This window comes from Gallinula chloropus (assembly GCF_964237585.1).
Source record: "Gallinula chloropus genome assembly, chromosome: 4".
Classification (NCBI taxonomy): domain Eukaryota; kingdom Metazoa; phylum Chordata; class Aves; order Gruiformes; family Rallidae; genus Gallinula; species Gallinula chloropus.
The window spans coordinates 9,318,954-9,344,204 of NC_140088.1; the positions used below are offsets into that span (position 1 = coordinate 9,318,954).

Here is a 25,251-nt window from a genome sequence, read left to right on the forward strand (position 1 = left end):
TTTTACATCACTTTAAAGCATTATTCTAACAAGCATTTCCTTTCCTGCACAGTGAGCAGAATTTTTACCACTATTTTAAATGTTTTTTTTAAACCTGTAGTATTAAAAAACACTAACCAAACATTTTGCTGAAAGCACCATTTTCAAAGCCTTATTCCAGTGCTCACCTACTACACAAAAATCAAACCCATAAAAATGTTGGGGTTTTGCTGTCCTGTAAGTCATTCTCATTCAGCCTATGTTTTATTTTGCATATAATCATAGAATCTTAGGGGTTGGAAGGGACCTCCAGAGATCATTGGGTCCAACCCCCCTGCCAAAGCAGCTCCCCAGCTCATATTGCACAGGACGGCATCCAGACGGGTCTTGAATATCTCCAGAGAAGGAGACTCCACACCCCCTGGGCAGCCTGTCCCAGGGCTCCCTCACCCTCACTGGGGAAAAGTTCTTCCCCATGTTGGTGCGGAACTTCCTGTGCTCCAACTTGCAGCCATTGCCCCTTGTCCTGTCTCCACAGACCACTGAAAAGGGGCTGGCCAGTTCCCCTGCATCCCATGCTTAAGATATTTATAAACATTAATAAGGTCCCCCCCTTAGTCTTCTTTTCTCTGGGCTGAACAGTCCCAGCTCACTCAGCCTTTCCTCATAGGGGAGATGCTCCAGGCCCGTAATCATCTTTGTAGCCCTCCTTTGGACTCTCTCCAGGAGATAGCTATCACAGACACTTGAAGAGGCCCGTTTCCCAATATGCAAAACAATACTGAAAACAAATGACCACTTAATTTTGAAACTGTAATATATATCTGCCTCAAGGGCCTTTTTTTTCGCTGCCTCAGGGAAACCACGCTACCTTTTGCCTTGCAAGAACTGGGCATAATTGCTTTTCCTACTTTGAGCAGATGGAGGCAGTGTGAAAGTGCTCAATACTGTGCATCTCACAGAAATGAAATCCATCCTGCTGGGTCACCGGTAGGCACACAGTTCAGAAATCCATTGCTGCAAAGTCTATACAAAGAAACTAAAATGGAAAAAAAAATTCCATTGTATACTTTTTTTTGGTTCTGAGAACAGCACTAACACCAACTACAACAACCCTCGCAAATATTTTTGTGGGTTTGGGTTTTTTTGTAAAGCTGATCTAGTATGAAATAAAACTGGTGTTTAGAACAGTAAGCTGAACTAGTTTTCCAAACTAGCACCTAAGAAAGAACAATTTTCAATACATTTAATAATTTATTTTAGTATTGTTTTGGAAACAGTACAGGAGCTAATCTGGCAATAGGTTGTATTGAATGTGAATATGAAAAGTACAATTTGGCTATTAGGGATTATATTTTCTCAGCAAAAAAGCAGACATTTTCAAAATAATATATTAATAGTGGAATACATTGATTGCTGTTTGACTGAGTAATATTCCACTATCTCAACTAATTGTGAAGGCAGTTTAATGGATTATGCACTTCTCATAATTGCTTTTTGTTTCCTATTTAAATTTGAACATTTGAAAATATTGGTCTAAGTTGTTTGCCTGACATGTCATTGCAGCCCACATACAGTGATAAAATACGAGTCTAGGAAAATGCAACCAAAAACTAACAAAAATTTTACTGCCAGGCTTCAGTCTTTATGGAAACTACAGGCAATCTCTGCATCTTTCAGAAAATTCCACGCTGGACTTTTCAATAGTTCAACAAAATGAAAAAGATAATATTTAATTTTAATGCAAATTGATAACATTTTCTATAAGCAAGTATAAGAAAATGTTTCAAAGACTTTATATTACCATTCAGCCTGAACACTAACATGATTAAAAACATAATTGATTTTTGTCTGAAATTAGATTGTCTTGTATTTAAATGTATTCTTTCTCCACCCAAAATCAATTAAGGGTATCCAGGTATAGCTGGGAGAGATTTGTGGCCAAATTACTCGAAATTTTTAAAATTAATTAACATTTGAAAAAATACTTGGTATATAATTTTATTGATTTGTGTTTAATAAGAAGTAAGCAGCTAAAAAAAAATGTATACTGTCTATCAAGGCTGTAAGCTTTCGAGGCTGATGGAGCCCTGTGTTAGCATTCTCATTTCTGCATGTCTGCATAGTACTGTATTAATAATACAGCAAGCTATGGGCATGCTGCAAACTCTTACTCACATGAGCCATTCATTCTGATTACAATTTTAACTAGAAGTTTTATTATGGAAAGGCTATATCAATATTCTCCAATACTAAGGGGTCATGGTAGCTTTATGACCAGGCCTGTAATCTTTGATTGCAGAGGTATACCATAGCATGCAGGGGTCACTGAATTGATCATCGAACTGGTTGCCATCACTGGCTGGTCAGCCAGTCCTGGCACATTTAAGGTACATAAGATTAGCAAGTTGGTTTGGTTTTTTGTTGTGTTTTTTTTTCCCCCATTTTGTGACAATTACTTGGTTCATGAAGGAAAGATGCCTAAGATAGCTAAATTTTCGGCCCATTATCAGAGCTCATGTGATGGAAAATGAGACTGATGTTATATGATTAAGAAATATAGATGAAGAAATTATGCTATAATCTTCCATATATACTTATATACTAAAATAAGATACAATGCCCTAAAAAATTGTTATGGAAGTTGTTGCACTTCTGGAGAAGGCAGGAAAACTTGCACTATGATTGCCTTTTAAATGTCGGAGTCTCTGCTTCTAGCTGAGCCTCAGACCGCTGAAGAGCAAGGAGTACACCCAGGATCATCACAATCCCTTTCTTCCATACTATCTTAAACTGGAGAAGTTGTTCTCAAGCTTTTTCAAAGCTAAAGCTAATTTGAGGAACTTCTGGTGCTCTTACCCAACAACTCTGGTGCAGGAGGGAGCCTTGCTGCTCTGCCCTCATTTCTGAGCCTCAGGCTCATTAGTGTTATCCCTTGGCTCAGCATCTCAGGATGGCTGCCACCTCCTCCCTTTGGCAGCTTCAAGAACAAGCCAGAGCTGCTCTCTTAGCTCTTGCCAGAGATCATTCTCCTCTGGGGCTGACAAACTAGACCAGGCTACAAAATAAACCAAGCCAAAACACTTTCTGGTTGCTGTACTTAGTGCTGAGACAGGAGGTCTGGTCCTGCACAGACCAGCATCAGCTTGGCAGAGCTCAGGCACATGGGCTCGGTGTTGTACCTGGGAATAACAGGCTCCATGCAGCCGGATCAGTAAAGCACACCTCTAAAACACATACGTAGGGTATTTCAGGCAAGAGAGGAGAAAACAACTTGCAAGTGTGTTTGAGGAGGGTCTCACACCTCTCTGCCATTCATGAATTTCTCTTACCTCTTTTTCCTGCTAGGCTTAGATACCAAAGTAAATCTGGCCCAAGATATTCTATTCAGATTCTATCAGATTCTGATTTCAAATATCCATATAGAACAAGTGAGGTTTACCTGTGTTTTCACATGGAATATCACCTTAAGAAGCAAACTTTGTTCATTATATATGGCAATCCTTAAAACTGCAACATCTTAACAACCACAGTGAAAGCACATAAGAAACAATAACAATGTATTCAGTTTTCTTTATTATGTGTATTAATATTGTCAATAAATGTAACACCACGAAAGTGGCTTCATCCTATGCTAATACTTTGCCAACTGTTAAACTGAGGAAGAAACTGTCTCCTTTAGTTCTGTTTTGCTAAATGAGGAAGGAGATCTGGCAGAATTGAGTCCAATTTAGTATATATATTGCTTTCATTTGGACATTTTAATCAGTGCAGTCTTTCACAGTCAAGAAGAGATGAAAACCTTATTTAAATTATTGCTAGGTTCTTCTGAAGTCAGTCATCAAGTTCTTCAGGTTAATATTGCTTACTATAGTAACAGTCACATCACAGTGAAGATGCAGTTGACATTAAAGCAATTTTTCCAGCCTTAAGCAAGTGCTGAAGAAAAGAGATTTATTATTTTCAATATGCCCTTCAGTAATAAAGCCACATGGTTTTTCTTAGGTACCTGATATATAGATATTCCTAGTTTTAATGGAATTAACACCAATTAACAGTATTTCCATACTTGAAGAAAAGAGAAAAACAAAGGGTTTTATTTTTTTAAAGTATTTCCAATCTTTGCCATATAATTTACAAACATTGAAGGATAACTGGCATTTTATAACTTTTTTTCCCCATTAATGGAGATAAAATGCAATGATAAGAGTCCCAGGGGCAGAAAGAGACATTGTACAAATACTGTGAAGGAAAGTATATTCTTTATGGTTTTACATTGAGCCAGAGGCAGATCCAGGAATATAATCTGGAGTTCCTGATTTCTAATCTCCTGTACTGAATTATTTCTATTACTGATTTATGGGGAAGGAGAAAAAAAATAAAAAGAAGAAGAAGAAAAGAATGCCTCAGATTCTTAATTACACTAACTTCTTCTAACATCAACCAAGAGTGCTCCTTTGGGTGTAATAGAGGCAGCTCCAGGTACAGACAGCAAAGATAGGTGTGTTTATAACTTACCTATTTTCTCCTTTATAGGAAGCTTAGACCAAGGAATGATCAGCCTGAAGTGGAGCACCATTGAAGTTTAACTTTTACAAGACACTAAGTTCCTCCTGAACTACAGACTTTATGTTTGCTTTCTTTTCCATCCCAGCTCCCTGGGCATGAGGAGAAGAGGGACAGAGCTCATAGCTCTCTACAACGAAGTAACTAGCCTTCTCATTGTAGTAGGTTCAGAAGAAGATTGTTTTCAGTTGAATTCTTCATGAAAGATTTTGCCTATAGATCTTGAAAGTAAGGTCTAAAAAACAGCTCTATCATAGAAATAGATGTTATTTACATTCTTCTAACTCCTGCCTCTAAAGGACTGCATTGTACTTTTTAAAATATGAGTTTAAAGAAACTTTGACATGAGAAAATATAATGGTTATATTACAGGAAATGGAACAACTATTGATAGAAAATGCAATATGTTTTTTATGCTAAGCAACTCCTGAGCTCAGCAGTTGGCTTATCAGCTCACAGTTAGGATTTATGAGGAGTTTTGCAAAGCTGGGTGGTATCATGCCCCCTTCCTCCTGAGAATGGGCACTGGTCTATCTTGACTGCTCAACCAGGACTAGGATTTTTCTGTTAGTTAGTCTTGGCTAAGGGTATGTCAAGAACCATCAAATGTAAAAATGAGTTGCAGAGTCCAAGAATATTTTCTGCAATGTATTAACTTCCTAGAACAGATGTAGCCTAGAGGTTCACCTGAAGGCGAGCTGAGTCATTCTCTAAGCTTGAGAGTGCATTAACAGGAGCTGAAACACCACATATTTGTGATGGAATTTATTTGTGAACATCAAAATAAAGGGTTTTTAAATCTTGACATGGCCCTCATTCATACTGTCTCTATCAAGACACAATTAATTTTTGTCCTATGGGCAAGAGAGGATGCAGGGAATGATTAAAGATCTGTAATCAATATTAACATATCCCAGGTTACACAGTAATTGTTTTACTGGTTATTCAAAAAAATGTAAGCCTCCAGCAGTTCTAAGAATTATCTGTGAATAAAAGATCTTCTAGAAAAAGTTATACCAAATACCATTTTTCTATTCTGTTAGAACATCAAATATTGAAGATAAAGTATTTTGCTTCCACTCTGCACCAACTATTTAGCATCTATAGTAAAAAAAAAAAAAAAAAAAAAAGAAACTGTGACCCTTTGGCAGCTTAAAAAAAATCCCCAGCAAAGATTATGTGAAAAATTCCTTTTCATCATTGCAGTACTTCTGAGATATCAAATAAGAAATAATATCACCCCAAATGTGTGCAGAAACATGCATTAAAAAAATTTGTGCTTTAAGGAAGTGTGAAAATTAAATATTAAAGAAAACTCTTGACACTGGTAGCTCTTTGAAACGTGGTATGCCACACTGGAAGTCATAGCAGGAAGCCACATTATTTTTTGACACATGGCCCTTTATCTTATTTGACTTCATGAATATTCATTAGAATTTACACCCTTCTATTATTTAGCTAGCTGCATTCAACATCTGCTTTTTCGACTGCAAGACCCAAAGGAAAACAAGATCATCTTCTATTTAAGTTGGTTAAAACCATGAAAGGTTTATATATGCACTATTCTATTAACTGAAACAAACCATCAAAAACTAATGGCTGATGGACAAGTTTTACAGTTGCCATTTGTTCTAAGGGGATGAGTTTCCAAAATAGAATTTTAAGAAAATCCTATAGACCAACATTACTGGACCTGTGTATGGTGCTGTGTTACAGCAAAGCGAGACGCCCATTTATGTTGTAATCCAATGATTTGGGGAATAAAATGCCAAAATCTGTCAACCTTGCTTGGCTCATTGAGCTCTAGCAATCTTCTTGAGCTATGCCACAAAAGAGGTTGCAGTGTTCTAGGAACAACGGCTCCAGTAACTGATAAATGACAGACCAAGCATATAATTAATGCCTCCTCAAACTTATCCGGTTTTATCATGACAAATAGCACTTGGGATGACTTCAGAAGTTTGCTATTCAGAGAATTTCCTAATGACCCATCATTTGTGTGCATGCTTTCCCTGCTATCTAAGGATCAGTATGCCTGGGGGTGGGAGGGAATAAAAAATATAGGAGCTGTGACTCAAGGAGACAGCTTTTGGCCTGCAGCTGTGCTAGCTTTTATTTTTAAAGTCATTCATGTAAATGTAAATAATGACATGCAGCCTGATGATACCTGCACATTCAACAGTAAGACAGTAACTGGAGGCAAGTAATCCTCCAGGTACATGGAGAATAAATGACCTTTCCTGGCAGAACCTACAGCCCGTGGAGAGAGAGGCCCACACACCAGAGCCTTGCTGGGGGAACTTGTGACTTTGTGGGGGACCAGGCTAGAGCAGTCTGGGCCTGAGAGGCAGCACCCCACAGAAGTGACCCATGCTGGGGAAGTTGTTGAAGAACTGAAGGCCCATGGGAAAGACTTGTGTAGGTAAAGTTGTCTCCTGTGCATGGGAACTCACGCTGGAGTGAGGAAGAGTGTGCAGAATCTGCTGGGTTGCTGACATCAGGCAAAACTTGGAAGTGTAAGTCTGTAACACTCGAAGCATCCCATGGGTCTCAGCTGCTGGGTTGCACCCCTGTCAGGGTGGGGGGACGAGTGTCTGGGACAGGCTGGACTCAGAATGCTAAGGGGTTTGAACACCATCCTCACAGGATGTGTACAGAAAGTCAGAAAAGGCCAGTGATGCTCACAGTGAGCTTTCCCAAACAGCAGCCCTGTGCCAGTCTGTAGCCAAGAGGCACGTGCCACCCAGCAAAACTAGGTGGTCACAACAGTGAGTCTAAGAGCTTTACTAACCTCATAAGCATGTAATTGGCGAGTAGATGAAAAGCAGTGAAGTATGAATAATAGGCAATGAAACCACACAAGATTTCAATGTCAGACTTACTGTGAACAGACTGATAAAAGTAGCGGATTTACCTGCGCTTCAGAGACTAAACGCTTCAAAAAGTGCTGGTGCATCTGAAGGTGGGAATACCAGCAGCCACACAAGTTCAGGAGGAAGGGAACAATGTCACAGTGGACACCTTCCTTTAACACTCCCCCATTAGATGAGTTATGGTATTCCGTCAGGAAGGTGTGGCAGTGATGCTGTTTTCCGTGGTTCCTGCTTCAGTTAACAAACCTGATGGGAAGTCCCATCTCATCTCTCACTTCTAAGCCTTCCTGTTATTTTTTCATATGCATTAACACAAAGTTCTCTGGCTTAGGCCTCTTATGTCTTGAAGTTTCTTCAGGTAGCTCTTCCTACCTCTGCAGAGTTAAACTGCTCCTTACACCAGCTTACTTACCATAGAAGCATACTGAGTGTGAGTAGGGAAGGCCTTTTTGAGATTAAAGACAAGGTATTGAATATTGTGGAACTCTTCCTGATGGGGTTCAGCTATAGGAAGGTAGGCTGCATTGGCCAAGAACGTGGTGGGACAGGAGCAGGGAGGTCTTCCTTGCTCAGCTCTCTTTGTCTGTCATAGACTGTCCAGCCAGTATCTTCACCTCTATGCTTTTGCTTTTCTATTCCTGTAACTCATGAGCCCTCTAAGGGAACAGGCTATGCAGAGACTAAGGATTACCAATTACTGGAAAAGCCTCTATGGTATCATGATTTTGTCTAGTTGTAAAAGACTCCACTTACTGGCTGGTTCTTCACACTGTGCATAGAGATTCTGAGGGAAAGCAGCAAATGCTCTGTCTGAATAGTCAGTGGCTGGGATGGAGGGTTCAGGGAACGTGCCTTCCAAACAGCTTTTTGAAAACCAGCCTATGCCCTTTCAGGAGCAGACCAAGGAGGAGCAATCAGCATCCCTTCCTCTCATCACGCTTGCTCAACACTAGCTTGCAACCCGCTGTATTCTCAGGGGTATTATGCAGGGACTCACCTGCATCCAGCAGATAGCTGCCAGACTGGGGAAGAAATCTCCCATGTCTAAGTCCTGCTTTGTCTTTTCAGGGCCACTGCCTCATGTTTTGTGTGAGATGCCATGGGGCACAGGCTGTTTCTGCCCTCTTCTTTGCTGTCTGTGTTAAGTGTGGCTCAAAGGAGCAGCCTGTAACCAAACAGCCTGGCACTGGCACGGGCAGCAGCCCAGCCTACAGGAAGCTACTCTTTGAGCACCTTCAAGGAAGGTGCTTGCTTGCTTTTCTAAGCCTGGATCACCTCCAGGGGTGAACTGATGCTTGGTTGCCACCCCAGAACCACTTGCACTGCACAGAAGGAAGTACCTTTTGCTTTCAAGTCAGGCCCCTTAGGGCATGTGTGTTCCTTTAGGTGTAGTGTCCACCCAGACATTCAACCCTGCCCAAGATGCTTCAAAGTCTCTCCATTATCATAGAATCATAGAATGGCATGGGTTGGAAGGGACCCCAAGGATCCCTTCAGGTACTGGAAAGCTGCAATGAGGTCCCCCCCGCAGCCTTCTCTTCTCCAGGCTGAACAAGTCCAGCTCTTTCAGCCTCTCTTCCTAGGGGAGGTGAGGTGCTCCAGCCCTCTAATCATCTTCGTGGCCCTCTTCTGAACCCTCTCCAACAGCTCTATATCTTTCTTGTATTGGGGGCCCCAGATCTGGACACAGTACTCCAGATGGGGCCTGACAAGGGCAGAGTAGAGGGACAACCACCTCCCTGTCCCTGCTGGCCAGCAGTATAGCGCTCAACCATGACATCCATAAAGTAGAATTTGTCCACTTTGCAGGTGTGAAAATGTGCTTTGGTTAGTGCTTAGACACTGTGTCATTTAGAGTGAAATGCACTAACTTGCTTTGCTAAGCAGTATCTTTGAACAAGAGCTGAAAGGCTGATGAAGATGAAACATGGTGCCCCAGCTCCTGCAAGAGTTGGAGTAGAGTTGCCAGAGAGGCCAGAAGTCAGCAAAAGCTAGGGGAAAGGTAAAGGCAGCAGGGGGACATGGCAACCACCCACCCGACTCAAGGATGCTCAAGGATGTCAAGGTGCATGTATGCTAATTTGACTGATCATAAGCCAAGAAAGGAGTGTTTGTGTTTTAACAATTCTAAGGGGAAAAAAAGTGTTTGTCGTACTGATGTAAGATGAGAAAAACTAGGTCAGAAGACATGGACGAAGATGTTCGGCTATCAGTGAGGAGGAAAATGAATTTACTGGTCCTGTTTCTGGAAAAACTAGGAGACAGAAAGCCATACCACAGCTCCTTTAAGACAGGCTGTAGGACCAAACGGAGCCCCAGGGTATGTTCTGACTTCCTACACTGAAACAGGCAGTTGGGTCTTACCGGAATAATCCAAATGGAATGCATAGCACAGCTAAGACTGTAATGATGACTCATGATCATAATTGGAGAGATATTCAGGCCCTTTTTGAATATTTGTTAACCCATGAGGAAAGGAAGACAGTTTTAGAAAAAGCTAGGGAAGGATTGTATCAGAAGCACAGAGGAGTGCCTGCCACTGACATTTATCTCCCAAAGGAAGATCCTGGATGAGATCCTAATGCAGATAAAAGATTATGGGGAATAGAAGAATACCAAGAACTAATTCCTTGTGGAATCCAAAAGGGAGTGGAAAAGCCCAAAAATGTATCTAAAGTATATGAAATGAGGTGGGAAGACAAAGACACCCTGTCTGCTTTTTATGAAAGATTGTGTGAAGAAGCTTGAAAATGGACAGATTTGGATCTGGAGGATGCTAGCTAGAACTGTGAGGTTGTTCAATATGTTGTTTATTGGTCAATTGGCATCAGACATTAGAAGGCAACTCCAAAAGGCAGATGGTGCAGATTGAATGCCAACTTCACAATCAATGCCGATTGCATCCAGAGTATTTACTAAGAGGGAAGAGGTGAAAGAAAAGAAGTGAGGGTGAGCAAAATTGCAGGCTGCTTTGCTGGCTGCCCTGGCAGAAAGAGGGGGAAGAAGAGGTGTATGAGGAGGATTCCAAGGCCAAGACAGGTGTTCTAGAGTTAGCAGAGGAAGCTGCTCTGCAATTTCTTTAACAATTCAGTGTGCCTATGGTAAGCAGGTGGGTCATTGGAAAAGGGAATGTCCATGTCTTTGGAATACCTGAGTAGAAGAGAAAGAGGAAACTGTTGGGGTAATGGCAGAGGTTAGATTAGATTGCAGGAGACCAGAGGAATCTCTTAAAGCTTCCCCAGATGATCCTCTTGTTCCAGTCAAGTTGCGGAATGAAACGATTTTGATTGATAGTGGGGCCACTTGTTGTGCATTAAGTAGCTGTAAGGGACCATTAGGTAAGACTAAGATAAGTGTTGTTGGCACTGCAGGAAAAAAACCTTTGAGGCCATTTTTACAGCCTATGGAACTTGCAATTGGTGATACTAAACAGACACAGAAATTTCTCTCTATGCCAGAATTCCCTTTGCCGTTACTTGGATGGGATTTACTCTGTAAGTTAAATGCACAATTAACCTTCTCTGAATATTCTGTTCAGTTACATATTCCCTCAGAAAATGTGTGGAGAGCTCAGATATGCCTGTTGACTGAGAAGAATCCTATGGAACAGAAGTAAATTCCTGGTGAAGTACTGGATGCTCTAATACACTGTAGTCATCAGGAACACCAGGACAAGCCAAGAATGTGACTCCAGTAAAGATTCAACTGAAACCAGGAGCCCAGACGGTAAGAAAGAAACAATATCCTATTAAATTGTACGAGGATGAACCTGCAAGTCAAGAGTGAGGAAGAACAAAGAGAAAGAGGTGAAATGCATGCCCTACCCAGCAGGCTGGCTGTCACACAGCAAGGACAGGCAAGGGTGTGCAGAGGGAACATTGTGCACCCATTCCAGGATGGATCTGGGAGTCAGGCTGAGCCATCTTGCTGCTTAAGACTGCCTCTCTGTATGCTGGTGGCCTCGGCTCAGAGGGCTGTCTAATAAAATGTATGGCCTTACACCGCACCCATGTTCTTTTTTATATCAATGACTTGGCTGATCCACAGTTAGAACAACTCTGCTACTGTAACAAAGTTAACCAGCACTTACCTGTCAGTCAGCAGCCGCTGGGCGGGCTTTGGAATGCAGGAAGCACTGCATCCTGAAGAAACAGTTCCCAAATAATCCCGTGCAAAGATCTCCAGAAACTGAAAGAGATAGTGTGGATGGGAACACACATGCCAGGTGCACAAGCAGCACTCGGGACTGTTTGAGCAAGTGCAACTTTGGTGGTCACGACTTGGTGCAGCATTGCCATGAGCCTGTAGCCAAACCCACCCTTTTGCACGGGCTGCTCACAGGGCCGTGAGCGAATCCACTGGGGGTAAAGCGGCATTTTTCCCTGATTGACATGGCAGAGTTTTGCTTCCCCATGCCTGTAGTTACGAGGATATCTTCTCAAAGGCTCATGGGAAAATTCACATCATAGCGCTGAAGGGGTGGGCGGGCGCGTAGGAGCCTTGGCAGGTGTTGATGGCTTCCTTTGGTTTCTATGGGTTTTGGGGTTCCTTGGTTCTTTTCCTTTGTCTGATGTTACAGCGTTCATATAGAGATAGTCTGTGGTGCTTGTGTGGCATGAATAACTCTCCCCCCAAACTAAGTAAGCAGAGGAGACTAGAAGGAAATTGAAAATCCCTCAAAGAAGCAGCCACTCCCCAAAAAAGAACAATAAACAGAATGAAACATACAAAGATTTATTAAGGAAAAATAATGAAGAAAACTATGCCAATATTATCGGGGGTACTAAAAGATTTGAATTTACTGTTAAGATTCAAGACCCAGGTTGGCAGGATGTGGATGCATCATTGGGTGAGCGCCTAGTGAGTCAGTGAAGGGAAAGAGAGATGAGTGGCAGTGTAAGTGCCCCTCCTAAGGAAACCAACCCCTCCTAAAGGATCAGTAAAATGTGGCTTTAGATAGATTGCCCGATATAGGGCAAGAGCGTGATAATTAAATAAATATCCCCGATAGCAAAAAGGCTTTGCAGCAACATTGGATCCTGTATTGAGGGGTCAACATTAGATTCATCCACAGTGCCAAGGTACGTCAGCCCTTAATACACATGACACATCGGAAGGGGATTAAACCCAGTAACAAATCTAAAAGAACCAGAAGATGGGTTGGATGGAATGTTTTATTAAAAAGCACATGTGGGATTGCGCATCTTCCACTTCAGCTGGGAACACCTGGAATAACTGAATTAATTTGACATGCAGTAACAAAATGGAACCAAGACGGGGCCTGGAGTTGGGGGAGCATGTTGCTTCAACAATGAGAAATTGGTAATGAAGTCATTTGGGACAACAGCGAGTGGCAGGTGTCAAGCAATGGACATGGAGAGGGACTCAGAATTCCCTGCAGGAGACACTATCATTGAAAACAACACATTGCCCCTTGATAAGCTCTACCTGGAATGTGCACAGGAACAATCCTGTTCACCATAATTCAATAAGGCTACACAAGGCAGCTGAGCACAGTACTCCTCATGCCAGCAGGGCAGTGGGAAAATGCCTAGGGCTGCTGGCTGGATAGTCCGGTCGAGTGTTACTGCCAAAAGCCTGCTTCTCCTCAGCTGTGCACACCAACCCAGTTGCACCACACAGGCAAAGTCAACTTGGCCCTCTACCCTACCCCTAACTTGAACCTGTCCACCACGGCACTGACAAGCGTCCAAAACCTACCTACAAACCGGCCAAACCTCAGCCTTTGCTCCAACCTGCTCTCCTAGACAAGCTCTCACAAAAGCTCCTCACCTGCAAGAACACTCCGACATCAAACACCTGCCCCAAAGCCTCCACAAGAACACTCCAGCATCAACCAGCTCCTGCGGGAACAAACTCACCGTCACCTCAAGCTTCTGCCCTACACTACCTGCTGACAAACACACACTAGCCTCACCAAAGCCAAGCATTGCAACAGCCAGGGCAAAGTTAACATCGCCTGTGCAGCGCAACCTCGTGGGTGTGAGTTAAGGCGGGGCGGGCTGGGAAGGTGCAGTGGACACCCGAGGGTTTGAAATGGCATTTTATTGGGGGTGGGTGGCATTGGGGGTCTGGGCTCTCCCTGGGAGAAGTGTATAAGCAGAGGCTGTTTCAAGGCCAGACGGGAAGGCTTCTCCAAGTCGCTGAAGCGCAGAGTAACAGTTTTTCTTGGGGTTCTGGCACAGGAACTCCTTCTCCACTTGCTTTTCTATCCAACCGGGTGCTGCTGGGGGAACACAGAGAGAGGGGCAGATTTAGGACAGGATTAACAACCCGCACATCCCTGCCGCAAGCACAGGTAACCCAACGCCGTGCACAGCCTGAGCGGCCTGAGAAGGTTTATGCCACTCTATGCCCCCGCTAGAAACCTGGCAATTTACAGAATCGTACAGCAAATATTTCTTGAGGAGGCACCCAAACTGTTCTTGTTCTCTTCCAGGCAGAGCCTGTGCAAGAAGACTGCAAATAATCTGGCACCGAGCAGGATGGTAAAAAACAACATCTTGAGATTCAGGGAAAGGACCAGCGAATGTTTCTCCTCATCAGCTCACGCGTTTCCACCTTAGCAGAACCGCCTGCAGTCTTGAACAGGAAAGGTGAAGCTTAGACGAAGAAGTCCCAACCCTCTGAACCTGGGGAAGAAAGGGAACAAAGCATGAGACTGAGCATGAAGTCAGACACTGGTGATACGGAGGAAACAGCATAAAAAGGGATAAGAAAGCTTCCTTAGAAAGCTCTCAAAGCCTGCCTGGTAAGGGAAAAGAAAGCGGAACCGCAGAGGAAAAGGGAAAGGACAAAAAGGGGGAAAGGAAAGGGAAGGCAAAAGGAAAGGGAAGGGAAAAACTTTTTTAAAGAGAGGTGTCTGTGCTACAGAGAGGAACTTCTCACTCCACAACTAATCACCTTACCTGCTCTTCTTCTTGAAAGGAATGATGACCAAGATCCTCTTCGTTCTTCCTCACTCTCGACTCGCAGGTCTATCCCCTTCCTCTTCTTACTTCATCCATCTTGACTCGACAGCCTAGGGAAAGAAAAGAACACCAAAATAAATAGAAAAGGGAAAAAACAAGAAAAAAGAAAATGAGAAAACAGCTCTCTGTACCAGGGAGAGGTTTTCCTCACCGAGGAGGACAGCAACTTACCTCTGCTTTCTTCATTAATGACAGGTAAACCCTCCTCCTCCCTCGGCTTTCTTCCCCACTCTTCATTTGCACAGACATCCTCTTCTTCTTCTACTTCCTCAATCTTGACTCGCAGGTCCATCCTCTTCCTCTTCTGTCTTCATCCATCTGGACTCGCAGGTCCATCCTCTTCTTTCTTCTTCCAACTTGACTCGCAGGTCCATCCTCTTCCTCTTCTGTCTTCATCCATCTTGACTCGCTGGTCCATTGTCTTCCTCTTCTGTATTCATCAGTCTTCACTCGCAGGTCCATCCTCTTCTTTCTTCTTCCATCTTGACTCGCTGCTTCATGGTCTTCCTCTTCTGTCTTCATCCGTCTTGACTCGCAGGTCCATCCTCTTCCTCTTCTGTCTTCATCTATCTTGACTCGCAGGTCCATCCTCTTCTGTCTTCATCTATCTTGACTCGCAGGTCCATCCTTTTCCTCTTCTGTCTTCATCCATCTTGACTCGCAGGTCCATCCTCTTCCTCTTCTGTCTTCATCCATCTTGACTCGCAGGTCCATCCTCTTCCTCTTCTGTCTTCATCCATCTTGACTCGCAGGTCCATCCTCTTCTCTCTTCGTCCATCTTGAATGGCAAGTCCATCCTCTTCTTTCTTCACTCATCTTGACTCACAGGTCCATCCTCTTCCTCCAATGCCTTCATCCATTTTGAATCTCTGGTCCATGGTCTTCCTCTTCTGTCTTCACCCATCTTGACTCGCGGGTCCATCCTCTTCCTCTTCTGTCTTCACCAATCTTGACTCGCATCCTCTTCCTCTTCTGTCTTCATCCGTCTTGACTCGCAGGTCAATGGTCTTCCTCTTCTGTCTTCATCCGTCTTGACTCGCAGGTCCATCCTCTTCCTCTTCTGTCTTCATCCATCTTGACTCGCAGGTCCATCCTCTTCCTCTTCTGTCTTCATACAGCTTGACTCGCAGGTCCATCCTCTTCCTCTTCTGTCTTCATCCATCTTGACTCGCAGGTCCATCCTCTTCTCTCTTCGTCCATCTTGAATGGCAAGTCCATCCTCTTCTTTCTTCACTCATCTTGACTCACAGGTCCATCCTCTTCCTCCAATGCCTTCATCCATTTTGAATCTCTGGTCCATGGTCTTCCTCTTCTGTCTTCACCCATCTTGACTCGCAGGTCCATCCTCTTCCTCTTCTGTCTTCACCCATCTTGACTCGCATCCTCTTCATCTTCGGTCTTCATCCGTCTTGACTCGCAGGTCCATCCTCTTCCTCTTCTGTCTTCATCCGTCTTGACTCTCAGGTCCATCCTCTTCTGTCTTCATCCGTCTTGACTCGCAGGTCCATCCTCTTCCTCTTCTGTCTTCATCCATCTTGACTCGCAGGTCCATTGTCTTCCTCTTCTGTCTTCATTCATCTTGACTCGCAGGTCCATCCTCTTCTCTCTTCGTCCATCTTGAATGGCAAGTCCATCCTCTTCTTTCTTCACTCATCTTGACTCGCAGGTCCATCCTCTTCCTCCAATGCCTTCATCCATTTTGAATCTCTGGTCCCTGGTCTTCCTCTTCTGTCTTCATCCATCTTGACTCGCAGGTCCATCCTCTTTCTCCTCTTTCTTCATCCATCTTCACTCACTCGTCTAGGCAAGGAAAGAACACAACCATAAGTACAAAAGTTTAAAAAAAAAAAAAAAGAAACATCACAAAACAAAAATTAGGGTCTGTGTGCCAAGGAGATGTCGTTCTCTCTTGGCAGCTCACCAACTTACCTCTGCTTTCTTCGTAATGTGCAGGTCCACCCTCTCCTCCCTCTTCTGTCTTCCTCCATCTTGGCTCGCAGGGCTGGGAAAAGAAAAGAACACCAAAATTAATAGAAAGGAGGAAAAAGAAAACCAAATCATCACGTCTCGGTGCCAGGGAGATGTATTTCTCGCTTCACAGCTCACCAACTTACCTCTGCCTTCTTTGTTATTTGCAGGTCCGCCCTCCTCCTCCCTCTACTTTCTTCGTCCGTTCTCACTTGTGCGTCCACCTTCTTCTTCTTTTGTCCTTCGCTCTCTTGGCTCAAGGTTCCAGCATCACTGTCCTTTTTTGCGTTCTCCTCCAGAAGCTTCTCCACCCAATGAAGGGACAGACACATGGCTGAGTGAGCTGTTGAACCCCCACGCCACTACTGCCAGGTGGGTGCTGAGTTCAGGCTCCGAGACCTCCTTGCACCCCACGGCACGGCCACCTTTACCCCGGTCCTGGATCTCCACGCAGGCCTCCGCTCCGCTATTGACCCGTCGAGGCAGCAGAGCTTCCTGGCACACTGCTCACAAAGCAGTTATCAGGTGAACCCCTGTTTGATGTCTTCTATATGGTATAGCCAAGACCGGGCATTTCCAGAATCCGTAGCTGTGCTTTGGTAGTTGTGGACGGTCGCTCTTGCGTTGTGTCATTTCACAAGCCAAGCACAGTGCTCCTCACGCCAGCAGGGCAGTGGGAAAATGTCTAGGGCTGCTGGCTGGATAGTCCGGTCGAGTGTTACTGCCAAAAGCCTGCTTCTCCTCAGCTGTGCACACCAACCCAGTTGCACCACACAGGCAAAGTCAACTTGGCCCTCTACCCTACCCCTAACTTGAACCTGTCCACCACGGCACTGACAAGCGTCCAAAACCTACCTACAAACCGGCCAAACCTCAGCCTTTGCTCCAACCTGCTCTCCTAGACAAGCTCTCATAAAAGCTCCTCACCTGCAAGAACACTCCAACATCAAACACCTGCCCCAAAGCCTCCACAAGAACACTCCAGCATCAACCAGCTCCTGCGGGAACAAACTCACCGTCACCTCAAGCTTCTGCCCTACACTACCTGCTGACAAACACACACTAGCCTCACCAAAGCCAAGCATTGCAACAGCCAGGGCAAAGTTAACATCGCCTGTGCAGCGCAACCTCGTGGGTGTGAGTTAAGGCAGGGGCGGGCTGGGAAGGTGCAGTGGACACCCGAGGGTTTGAAATGGCATTTTATTGGGGGTGGGTGGCATTGGGGGTCTGGGCTCTCCCTGGGAGAAGTGTATAAGCAGAGGCTGTTTCAAGGCCAGACGGGAAGGCTTCTCCAAGTCGCTGAAGCGCAGAGTAACAGTTTTTCTTGGGGTTCTGGCACAGGAACTCCTTCTCCACTTGCTTTTCTATCCAACCGGGTGCTGCTGGGGGAACACAGAGAGAGGGGCAGATTTAGGACAGGATTAACAACCCGCACATCCCTGCCGCAAGCACAGGTAACCCAACGCCGTGCACAGCCTGAGCGGCCTGAGAAGGTTTATGCCACTCTATGCCCCCGCTAGAAACCTGGCAATTTACAGAATCGTACAGCAAATATTTCTTGAGGAGGCACCCAAACTGTTCTTGTCCTCTTCCAGGCAGAGCCTGTGCAAGAAGACTGCAAATAATCTGGCACCGAGCAGGATGGTAAAAAACAACATCTTGAGATTCAGGGAAAGGACCAGCGAATGTTTCTCCTCATCAGCTCACGCGTTTCCACCTTAGCAGAACCGCCTGCAGTCTTGAACAGGAAAGGTGAAGCTTAGACGAAGAAGTCCCAACCCTCTGAACCTGGGGAAGAAAGGGAACAAAGCATGAGACTGAGCATGAAGTCAGACACTGGTGATACGGAGGAAACAGCATAAAAAGGGATAAGAAAGCTTCCTTAGAAAGCTCTCAAAGCCTGCCTGGTAAGGGAAAAGAAAGCGGAACCGCAGAGGAAAAGGGAAAGGACAAAAAGGGGGAAAGGAAAGGGAAGGCAAAAGGAAAGGGAAGGGAAAAACTTTTTTAAAGAGAGGTGTCTGTGCTACAGAGAGGAACTTCTCACTCCACAACTAATCACCTTACCTGCTCTTCTTCTTGAAAGGAATGATGACCAAGATCCTCTTCGTTCTTCCTCACTCTCGACTCGCAGGTCTATCCCCTTCCTCTTCTTACTTCATCCATCTTGACTCGACAGCCTAGGGAAAGAAAAGAACACCAAAATAAATAGAAAAGGGAAAAAACAAGAAAAAAGAAAATGAGAAAACAGCTCTCTGTACCAGGGAGAGGTTTTCCTCACCGAGGAGGACAGCAACTTACCTCTACTTTCTTCATTAATGACAGGTAAACCCTCTTCCTCCCTCGGCTCTCTTCCCCACTCTTCATTTGCACAGACATCCTCTTCTTCTTCTTCCTTCCTCAATCTTGACTCGCAGGTCCATCCTCTTCCTCTTCTGTCTTCATCCATCTTGACTCGCAGGTCCCTCCTCTTCTTTCTTCTTCCAACTTGACTCGCAGGTCCATCCTCTTCTGTCTTCATCCATCTTGACTCGCTGGTCCATGGTCTTCCTCTTCTTTCTTATTCCATCTTGACTCGCAGGTCCATCCTCTTCTGTCTTCATCCATCTTGACTCGCAGGTCCATCCTCTTCTGTCTTCATCTGTCTTGACTCGCAGGTACATCCTCTTCCTCTTCTGTCTTCATAAAGCTTGACTCGCAGGTCCATCCTCTTCCTCTTCTGTCTTCATCCATCTTGACTCGCAGGTCCATCCTCTTCTTTCTTCTTCCAACTTGACTCGCAGGTCCATCCTCTTCCTCTTCTGTCTTCATCCATCTTGACTCGCAGGTCCATCCTCTTCCTCTTCTGTCTTCATCAGTCTTGACTCGCAGGTCCATCCTCTTCTTTCTTCTTCCATCTTGACTCGCTGGTCCATCCTCTTCCTCTTCTGTCTTCATCCGTCTTGACTCGCAGGTCCATCCTCTTCCTCTTCTGTCTTCACCCATCTTGACTCGCAGGTCCATCCTCTTCCTCTTCTGTCTTCATCCATCTTGACTCGCAGGTCCATATTCTTCTGTCTTCATCTACCTTGACTCGCAGGTCCATCCTCTTCCTCTTCTGTCTTCATCCATCTTGACTCGCAGGTCCATCCTCTTCCTCTTCTGTCTTCATACAGCTTGACTCGCAGGTCCATCCTCTTCCTCTTCTGTCTTCATCCATCTTGACTCGCAGGTCCATCCTCTTCTGTCTTCATCCATCTTGACTCGCTGGTCCATGGTCTTCCTCTTCTTTCTTCATCCATCTTGACTCGCAGGTCCATCCTCTTCTGTCTTCACTCATCTTGACTCGCAGGTCCATCCTCTTCTGTCTTCATCCATCTTGACTCGCAGGTCCATCCTCTTCCTCTTCTGTCTTCATAAAGCTTGACTCGCAGGTCCATCCTCTTCCTCTTCCGCCTTCATCCATCTTGACTCGCAGGTCCATCCTCTTCTTTCTTCTTCCAACTTGACTCGCAGGTCCATCCTCTTCCTCTTCTGTCTTCATCCATCTTGACTCGCAGGTCCATCCTCTTCCTCTTCTGTCTTCATCAGTCTTGACTCGCAGGTCCATCCTCTTCTTTCCTCTTCCATCTTGACTCGCTGGTCCATCCTCTTCCTCTTCTGTCTTCATCCGTCTTGACTCGCAGGTCCATCCTCTTCCTCTTCTGTCTTCACCCATCTTGACTCGCAGGTCCATCCTCTTCCTCTTCTGTCTTCATCCATCTTGACTCGCAGGTCCATATTCTTCTGTCTTCATCTACCTTGACTCGCAGGTCCATCCTCTTCCTCTTCTGTCTTCATCCATCTTGACTCGCAGGTCCATCCTCTTCCTCTTCTGTCTTCATACAGCTTGACTCGCAGGTCCATCCTCTTCCTCTTCTGTCTTCATCCATCTTGACTCGCAGGTCCATCCTCTTCTGTCTTCATAAAGCTTGACTCGCAGGTCCATCCTCTTCCTCTTCTGTCTTCACCCATCTTGACTCGCAGGTCCATCCTCTTCTGTCTTCATCCATCTTGACTCGCTGGTCCATGGTCTTCCTCTTCTATCTTCATCTGTCATGACTCTCTGGTCCATCCTCTTTTTTCTTCATCCATCTTGACTCGCAGGTCCATCCTATTCCTCTTCTGTCTTCATCCGTCTTGACTCGCAGGTCCATCCTCTTCCTCTTCTGTCTTCATCCGTCTTGACTCGCAGGTCCAACCTCTTCATCTTCTGTCTTCATCCGTCTTGACTCGCAGGTCCATCCTCTTCCTCTTCTGTCTTCATCCATCTTGACTCGCATCCTCTTCATCTTCTGTCTTCATCCGTCTTGACTCGAAGGTCCATCCTCTTCTTTCTTCTTCCAACTTGACTCGCAGGTCCATCCTCTTCCTCTTCTGTCTTCATCCATCTTGACTCGCTGGTCCATGGTCTTCCTCTTCTGTCTTCATCAGTCTTGACTCGCAGGTCCATCCTCTTCTTTCTTCTTCCATCTTGACTCGCTGGTCCATCCTCTTCCTCTTCTGTCTTCATCCGTCTTGACTCGCAGGTCCATCCTCTTCCTCTTCTGTCTTCACCCATCTTGACTCGCAGGTCCATCCTCTTCCTCTTCTGTCTTCATACAGCTTGACTCGCAGGTCCATCCTCTTCCTCTTCTGTCTTCATCCATCTTGACTCGCAGGTCCATCCTCTTCTGTCTTCATCTATCTTGACTCGCAGGTCCATCCTCTTCCTCTTCTGTCTTCATCCATTTTGACTCGCAGGTCCATCCTCTTCTTTCTTCATCCATCTTGACTCGCAGGTCCATCCTCTTCCGCCTTCATCCATCTTGACTCGCAGGTCCATCCTCTTCCTCTTCTGTCTTCATCCATCTTGACTCGCAGGTCCATCCTCTTCCTCTTCTGTCTTCATCCATCTTGACTCGCAGGTCCATGGTCTTCCTCTTCTGTCTTCATTCATCTTGACTCGCAGGTCCATCCTCTTCTCTCTTCGTCCATCTTGAATGGCAAGTCCATCCTCTTCTTTCTTCACTCATCTTGACTCGCAGGTCCATCCTCTTCCTCCAATGCCTTCATCCATTTTGAATCTCTGGTCCATGGTCTTCCTCTTCTGTCTTCATCCATCTTGACTCGCAGGTCCATCCTCTTTCTCCTCTTTCTTCATCCATCTTCACTCACTCGTCTAGGCAAGGAAAGAACACAACCATAAGTACAAAAGTTTAAAAAAAAAAAAAAAAGAAACATCACAAAACAAAAATTAGGGTCTGTGTGCCAAGGAGATGTCGTTCTCTCTTGGCAGCTCACCAACTTACCTCTGCTTTCTTCGTAATGTGCAGGTCCACCCTCTCCTCCCTCTTCTGTCTTCCTCCATCTTGGCTCGCAGGGCTGGGAAAAGAAAAGAACACCAAAATTAATAGAAAGGAGGAAAAAGAAAACCAAATCATCACGTCTCGGTGCCAGGGAGATGTATTTCTCGCTTCACAGCTCACCAACTTACCTCTGCCTTCTTTGTTATTTGCAGGTCCGCCCTCCTCCTCCCTCTACTTTCTTCGTCCGTTCTCACTTGTGCGTCCACCTTCTTCTTCTTTTGTCCTTCGCTCTCTTGGCTCAAGGTTCCAGCACCACTGTCCTTTTTTGCGTTCTCCTCCAGAAGCTTCTCCACCCAATGAAGGGACAGACACATGGCTGAGTGAGCTGTTGAACCCCCACGCCACTACTGCCAGGTGGGTGCTGAGTTCAGGCTCCGAGACCTCCTTGCACCCCACGGCACGGCCACCTTTACCCCGGTCCTGGATCTCCACGCAGGCCTCCGCTCCGCTATTGACCCGTCGAGGCAGCAGAGCTTCCTGGCACACTGCTCACAAAGCAGTTATCAGGTGAACCCCTGTTTGATGTCTTCTATATGGTATAGCCAAGACCGGGCATTTCCAGAATCCGTAGCTGTGCTTTGGTAGTTGTGGACGGTCGCTCTTGTGTTGTGTCATTTCACAAGCCAAGCACAGTGCTCCTCACGCCAGCAGGGCAGTGGGAAAATGTCTAGGGCTGCTGGCTGGATAGTCCGGTCGAGTGTTACTGCCAAAGCCTGCTTCTCCTCAGCTGTGCACACCAACCCAGTTGCACCACACAGGCAAAGTCAACTTGGCCCTCTACCCTACCCCTAACTTGAACCTGTCCACCACGGCACTGACAAGCGTCCAAAACCTACCTACAAACCGGCCAAACCTCAGCCTTTGCTCCAACCTGCTCTCCTAGACAAGCTCTCACAAAAGCTCCTCACCTGCAAGAACACTCCGACATCAAACACCTGCCCCAAAGCCTCCACAAGAACACTCCAGCATCAACCAGCTCCTGCGGGAACAAACTCACCGTCACCTCAAGCTTCTGCCCTACACTACCTGCTGACAAACACACACTAGCCTCACCAAAGCCAAGCATTGCAACAGCCAGGGCAAAGTTAACATCGCCTGTGCAGCGCAACCTCGTGGGTGTGAGTTAAGGCAGGGGCGGGCTGGGAAGGTGCAGTGGACACCCGAGGGTTTGAAATGGCATTTTATTGGGGGTGGGTGGCATTGGGGGTCTGGGCTCTCCCTGGGAGAAGTGTATAAGCAGAGGCTGTTTCAAGGCCAGACGGGAAGGCTTCTCCAAGTCGCTGAAGCGCAGAGTAACAGTTTTTCTTGGGGTTCTGGCACAGGAACTCCTTCTCCACTTGCTTTTCTATCCAACCGGGTGCTGCTGGGGGAACACAGAGAGAGGGGCAGATTTAGGACAGGATTAACAACCCGCACATCCCTGCCGCAAGCACAGGTAACCCAACGCCGTGCACAGCCTGAGCGGCCTGAGAAGGTTTATGCCACTCTATGCCCCCGCTAGAAACCTGGCAATTTACAGAATCGTACAGCAAATATTTCTTGAGGAGGCACCCAAACTGTTCTTGTTCTCTTCCAGGCAGAGCCTGTGCAAGAAGACTGCAAATAATCTGGCACCGAGCAGGATGGTAAAAAACAACATCTTGAGATTCAGGGAAAGGACCAGCGAATGTTTCTCCTCATCAGCTCACGCGTTTCCACCTTAGCAGAACCGCCTGCAGTCTTGAACAGGAAAGGTGAAGCTTAGACGAAGAAGTCCCAACCCTCTGAACCTGGGGAAGAAAGGGAACAAAGCATGAGACTGAGCAGAAAGTCAGACACTGGTGATACGGAGGAAACAGCATAAAAAGGGATAAGAAAGCTTCCTTAGAAAGCTCTCAAAGCCTGCCTGGTAAGGGAAAAGAAAGCGGAACCGCAGAGGAAAAGGGAAAGGACAAAAAGGGGGAAAGGAAAGGGAAGGCAAAAGGAAAGGGAAGGGAAAAACTTTTTTAAAGAGAGGTGTCTGTGCTACAGAGAGGAACTTCTCACTCCACAACTAATCACCTTACCTGCTCTTTCTTCTTGAAAGGAATGATGACCAAGATCCTCTTCGTTCTTCCTCACTCTCGACTCGCAGGTCTATCCCCTTCCTCTTCTTACTTCATCCATCTTGACTCGACAGCCTAGGGAAAGAAAAGAACACCAAAATAAATAGAAAAGGGAAAAAACAAGAAAAAAGAAAATGAGAAAACAGCTCTCTGTACCAGGGAGAGGTTTTCCTCACCGAGGAGGACAGCAACTTACCTCTACTTTCTTCATTAATGACAGGTAAACCCTCTTCCTCCCTCGGCTCTCTTCCCCACTCTTCATTTGCACAGACATCCTCTTCTTCTTCTTCCTTCCTCAATCTTGACTCGCAGGTCCATCCTCTTCCTCTTCTGTCTTCATCCATCTTGACTCGCAGGTCCATCCTCTTCTTTCTTCTTCCAACTTGACTCGCAGGTCCATCCTCTTCCTCTTCTGTCTTCATCCATCTTGACTCGCAGGTCCATCCTCTTCCTCTTCTGTCTTCATCCATCTTGACTCGCTGGTCCATCCTCTTCTTTCTTCTTCCATCTTGACTCGCTGCTTCATGGTCTTCCTCTTCTGTCTTCATCCGTCTTGACTCGCAGGTCCATCCTCTTCCTCTTCTGTCTTCATCCATCTTGACTCGCAGGTCCATCCTCTTCCTCTTCTGTCTTCATCCATCTTGACTCGCAGGTCCATCTTCTTCTGTCTTCATCTATCTTGACTCACAGGTCCATCCTCTTCCTCTTCTGTCTTCATCCATCTTGACTCGCAGGTCCATCCTCTTCCTCTTCTGTCTTCATACAGCTTGACTCGCAGGTCCATCCTCTTCCTCTTCTGTCTTCATCCATCTTGACTCGCAGGTCCATCCTCTTCTGTCTTCATCTATCTTGACTCGCAGGTCCATCCTCTTCCTCTTCTGTCTTCATCCATCTTGACTCGCAGGTCCATCCTCTTCTGTCTTCATCCATCTTGACTCGCTGGTCCATGGTCTTCCTCTTCTATCTTCATCTCTCATGACTCGCTGGTCCATCCTCTTTTTTCTTCATCCATCTTGACTCGCAGGTCCATCCTCTTCTGTCTTCATCCATCTTGACTCGCAGGTCCATCCTATTCCTCTTCTGTCTTAATCCATCTTGACTCGCAGGTCCATCCTCTTCCTCTTCTGTCTTCATCCGTCTTGACTCGCAGGTCCATCCTCTTCATCTTCTGTCTTCATCCGTCTTGACTCGCAGGTCCATCCTCTTCCTCTTCTGTCTTCATCCATCTTGACTCGCATCCTCTTCATCTTCTGTCTTCATCCATCTTGACTCGCAGGTCCATCCTCTTCTTTCTTCTTCCAACTTGACTCGCAGGTCCATCCTCTTCCTCTTCTGTCTTCATCCATCTTGACTCGCAGGTCCATCCTCTTCCTCTTCTGTCTTCATCCATCTTGACTCGCTGGTCCATCCTCTTCTTTCTTCTTCC

The 25,251-nt window shown here is 45.7% G+C and overlaps 1 protein-coding gene across 1 annotated transcript; it reads right to left on the reverse strand.

Annotated features, from left to right (window-relative positions):
* Positions 1 to 23,835: 23,835 nt before the first annotated feature.
* On the reverse strand, positions 23,836 to 24,355 carry LOC311191251 (uncharacterized protein). The gene is made up of 2 exons (XM_084263362.1): positions 24,022 to 24,355; positions 23,836 to 23,900 (listed from the first exon to the last, which is right to left on the reverse strand). Exons 1-2 carry the CDS (start codon positions 24,311 to 24,313, stop codon positions 23,857 to 23,859), a joined length of 336 nt encoding a protein of 111 aa, XP_084119488.1. The 5' UTR covers positions 24,314 to 24,355; the 3' UTR covers positions 23,836 to 23,856.
* Between the last annotated feature and the right edge of the window lie 896 nt (positions 24,356 to 25,251).

Coding starts and splice junctions, on each gene's coding strand:
- LOC311191251 (XM_084263362.1), bottom strand. CDS start 24,313: ATGGACCAGCGAGTCAAGATGGATGAAGACAGAAGAGGAAGAGGATGG. Junction 23,901..24,021: donor CATTAATGAAGAAAGTAGAG/GTAAGTTGCTGT, acceptor TTCTTTCCCTAG/GCTGTCGAGTCAAGATGGAT.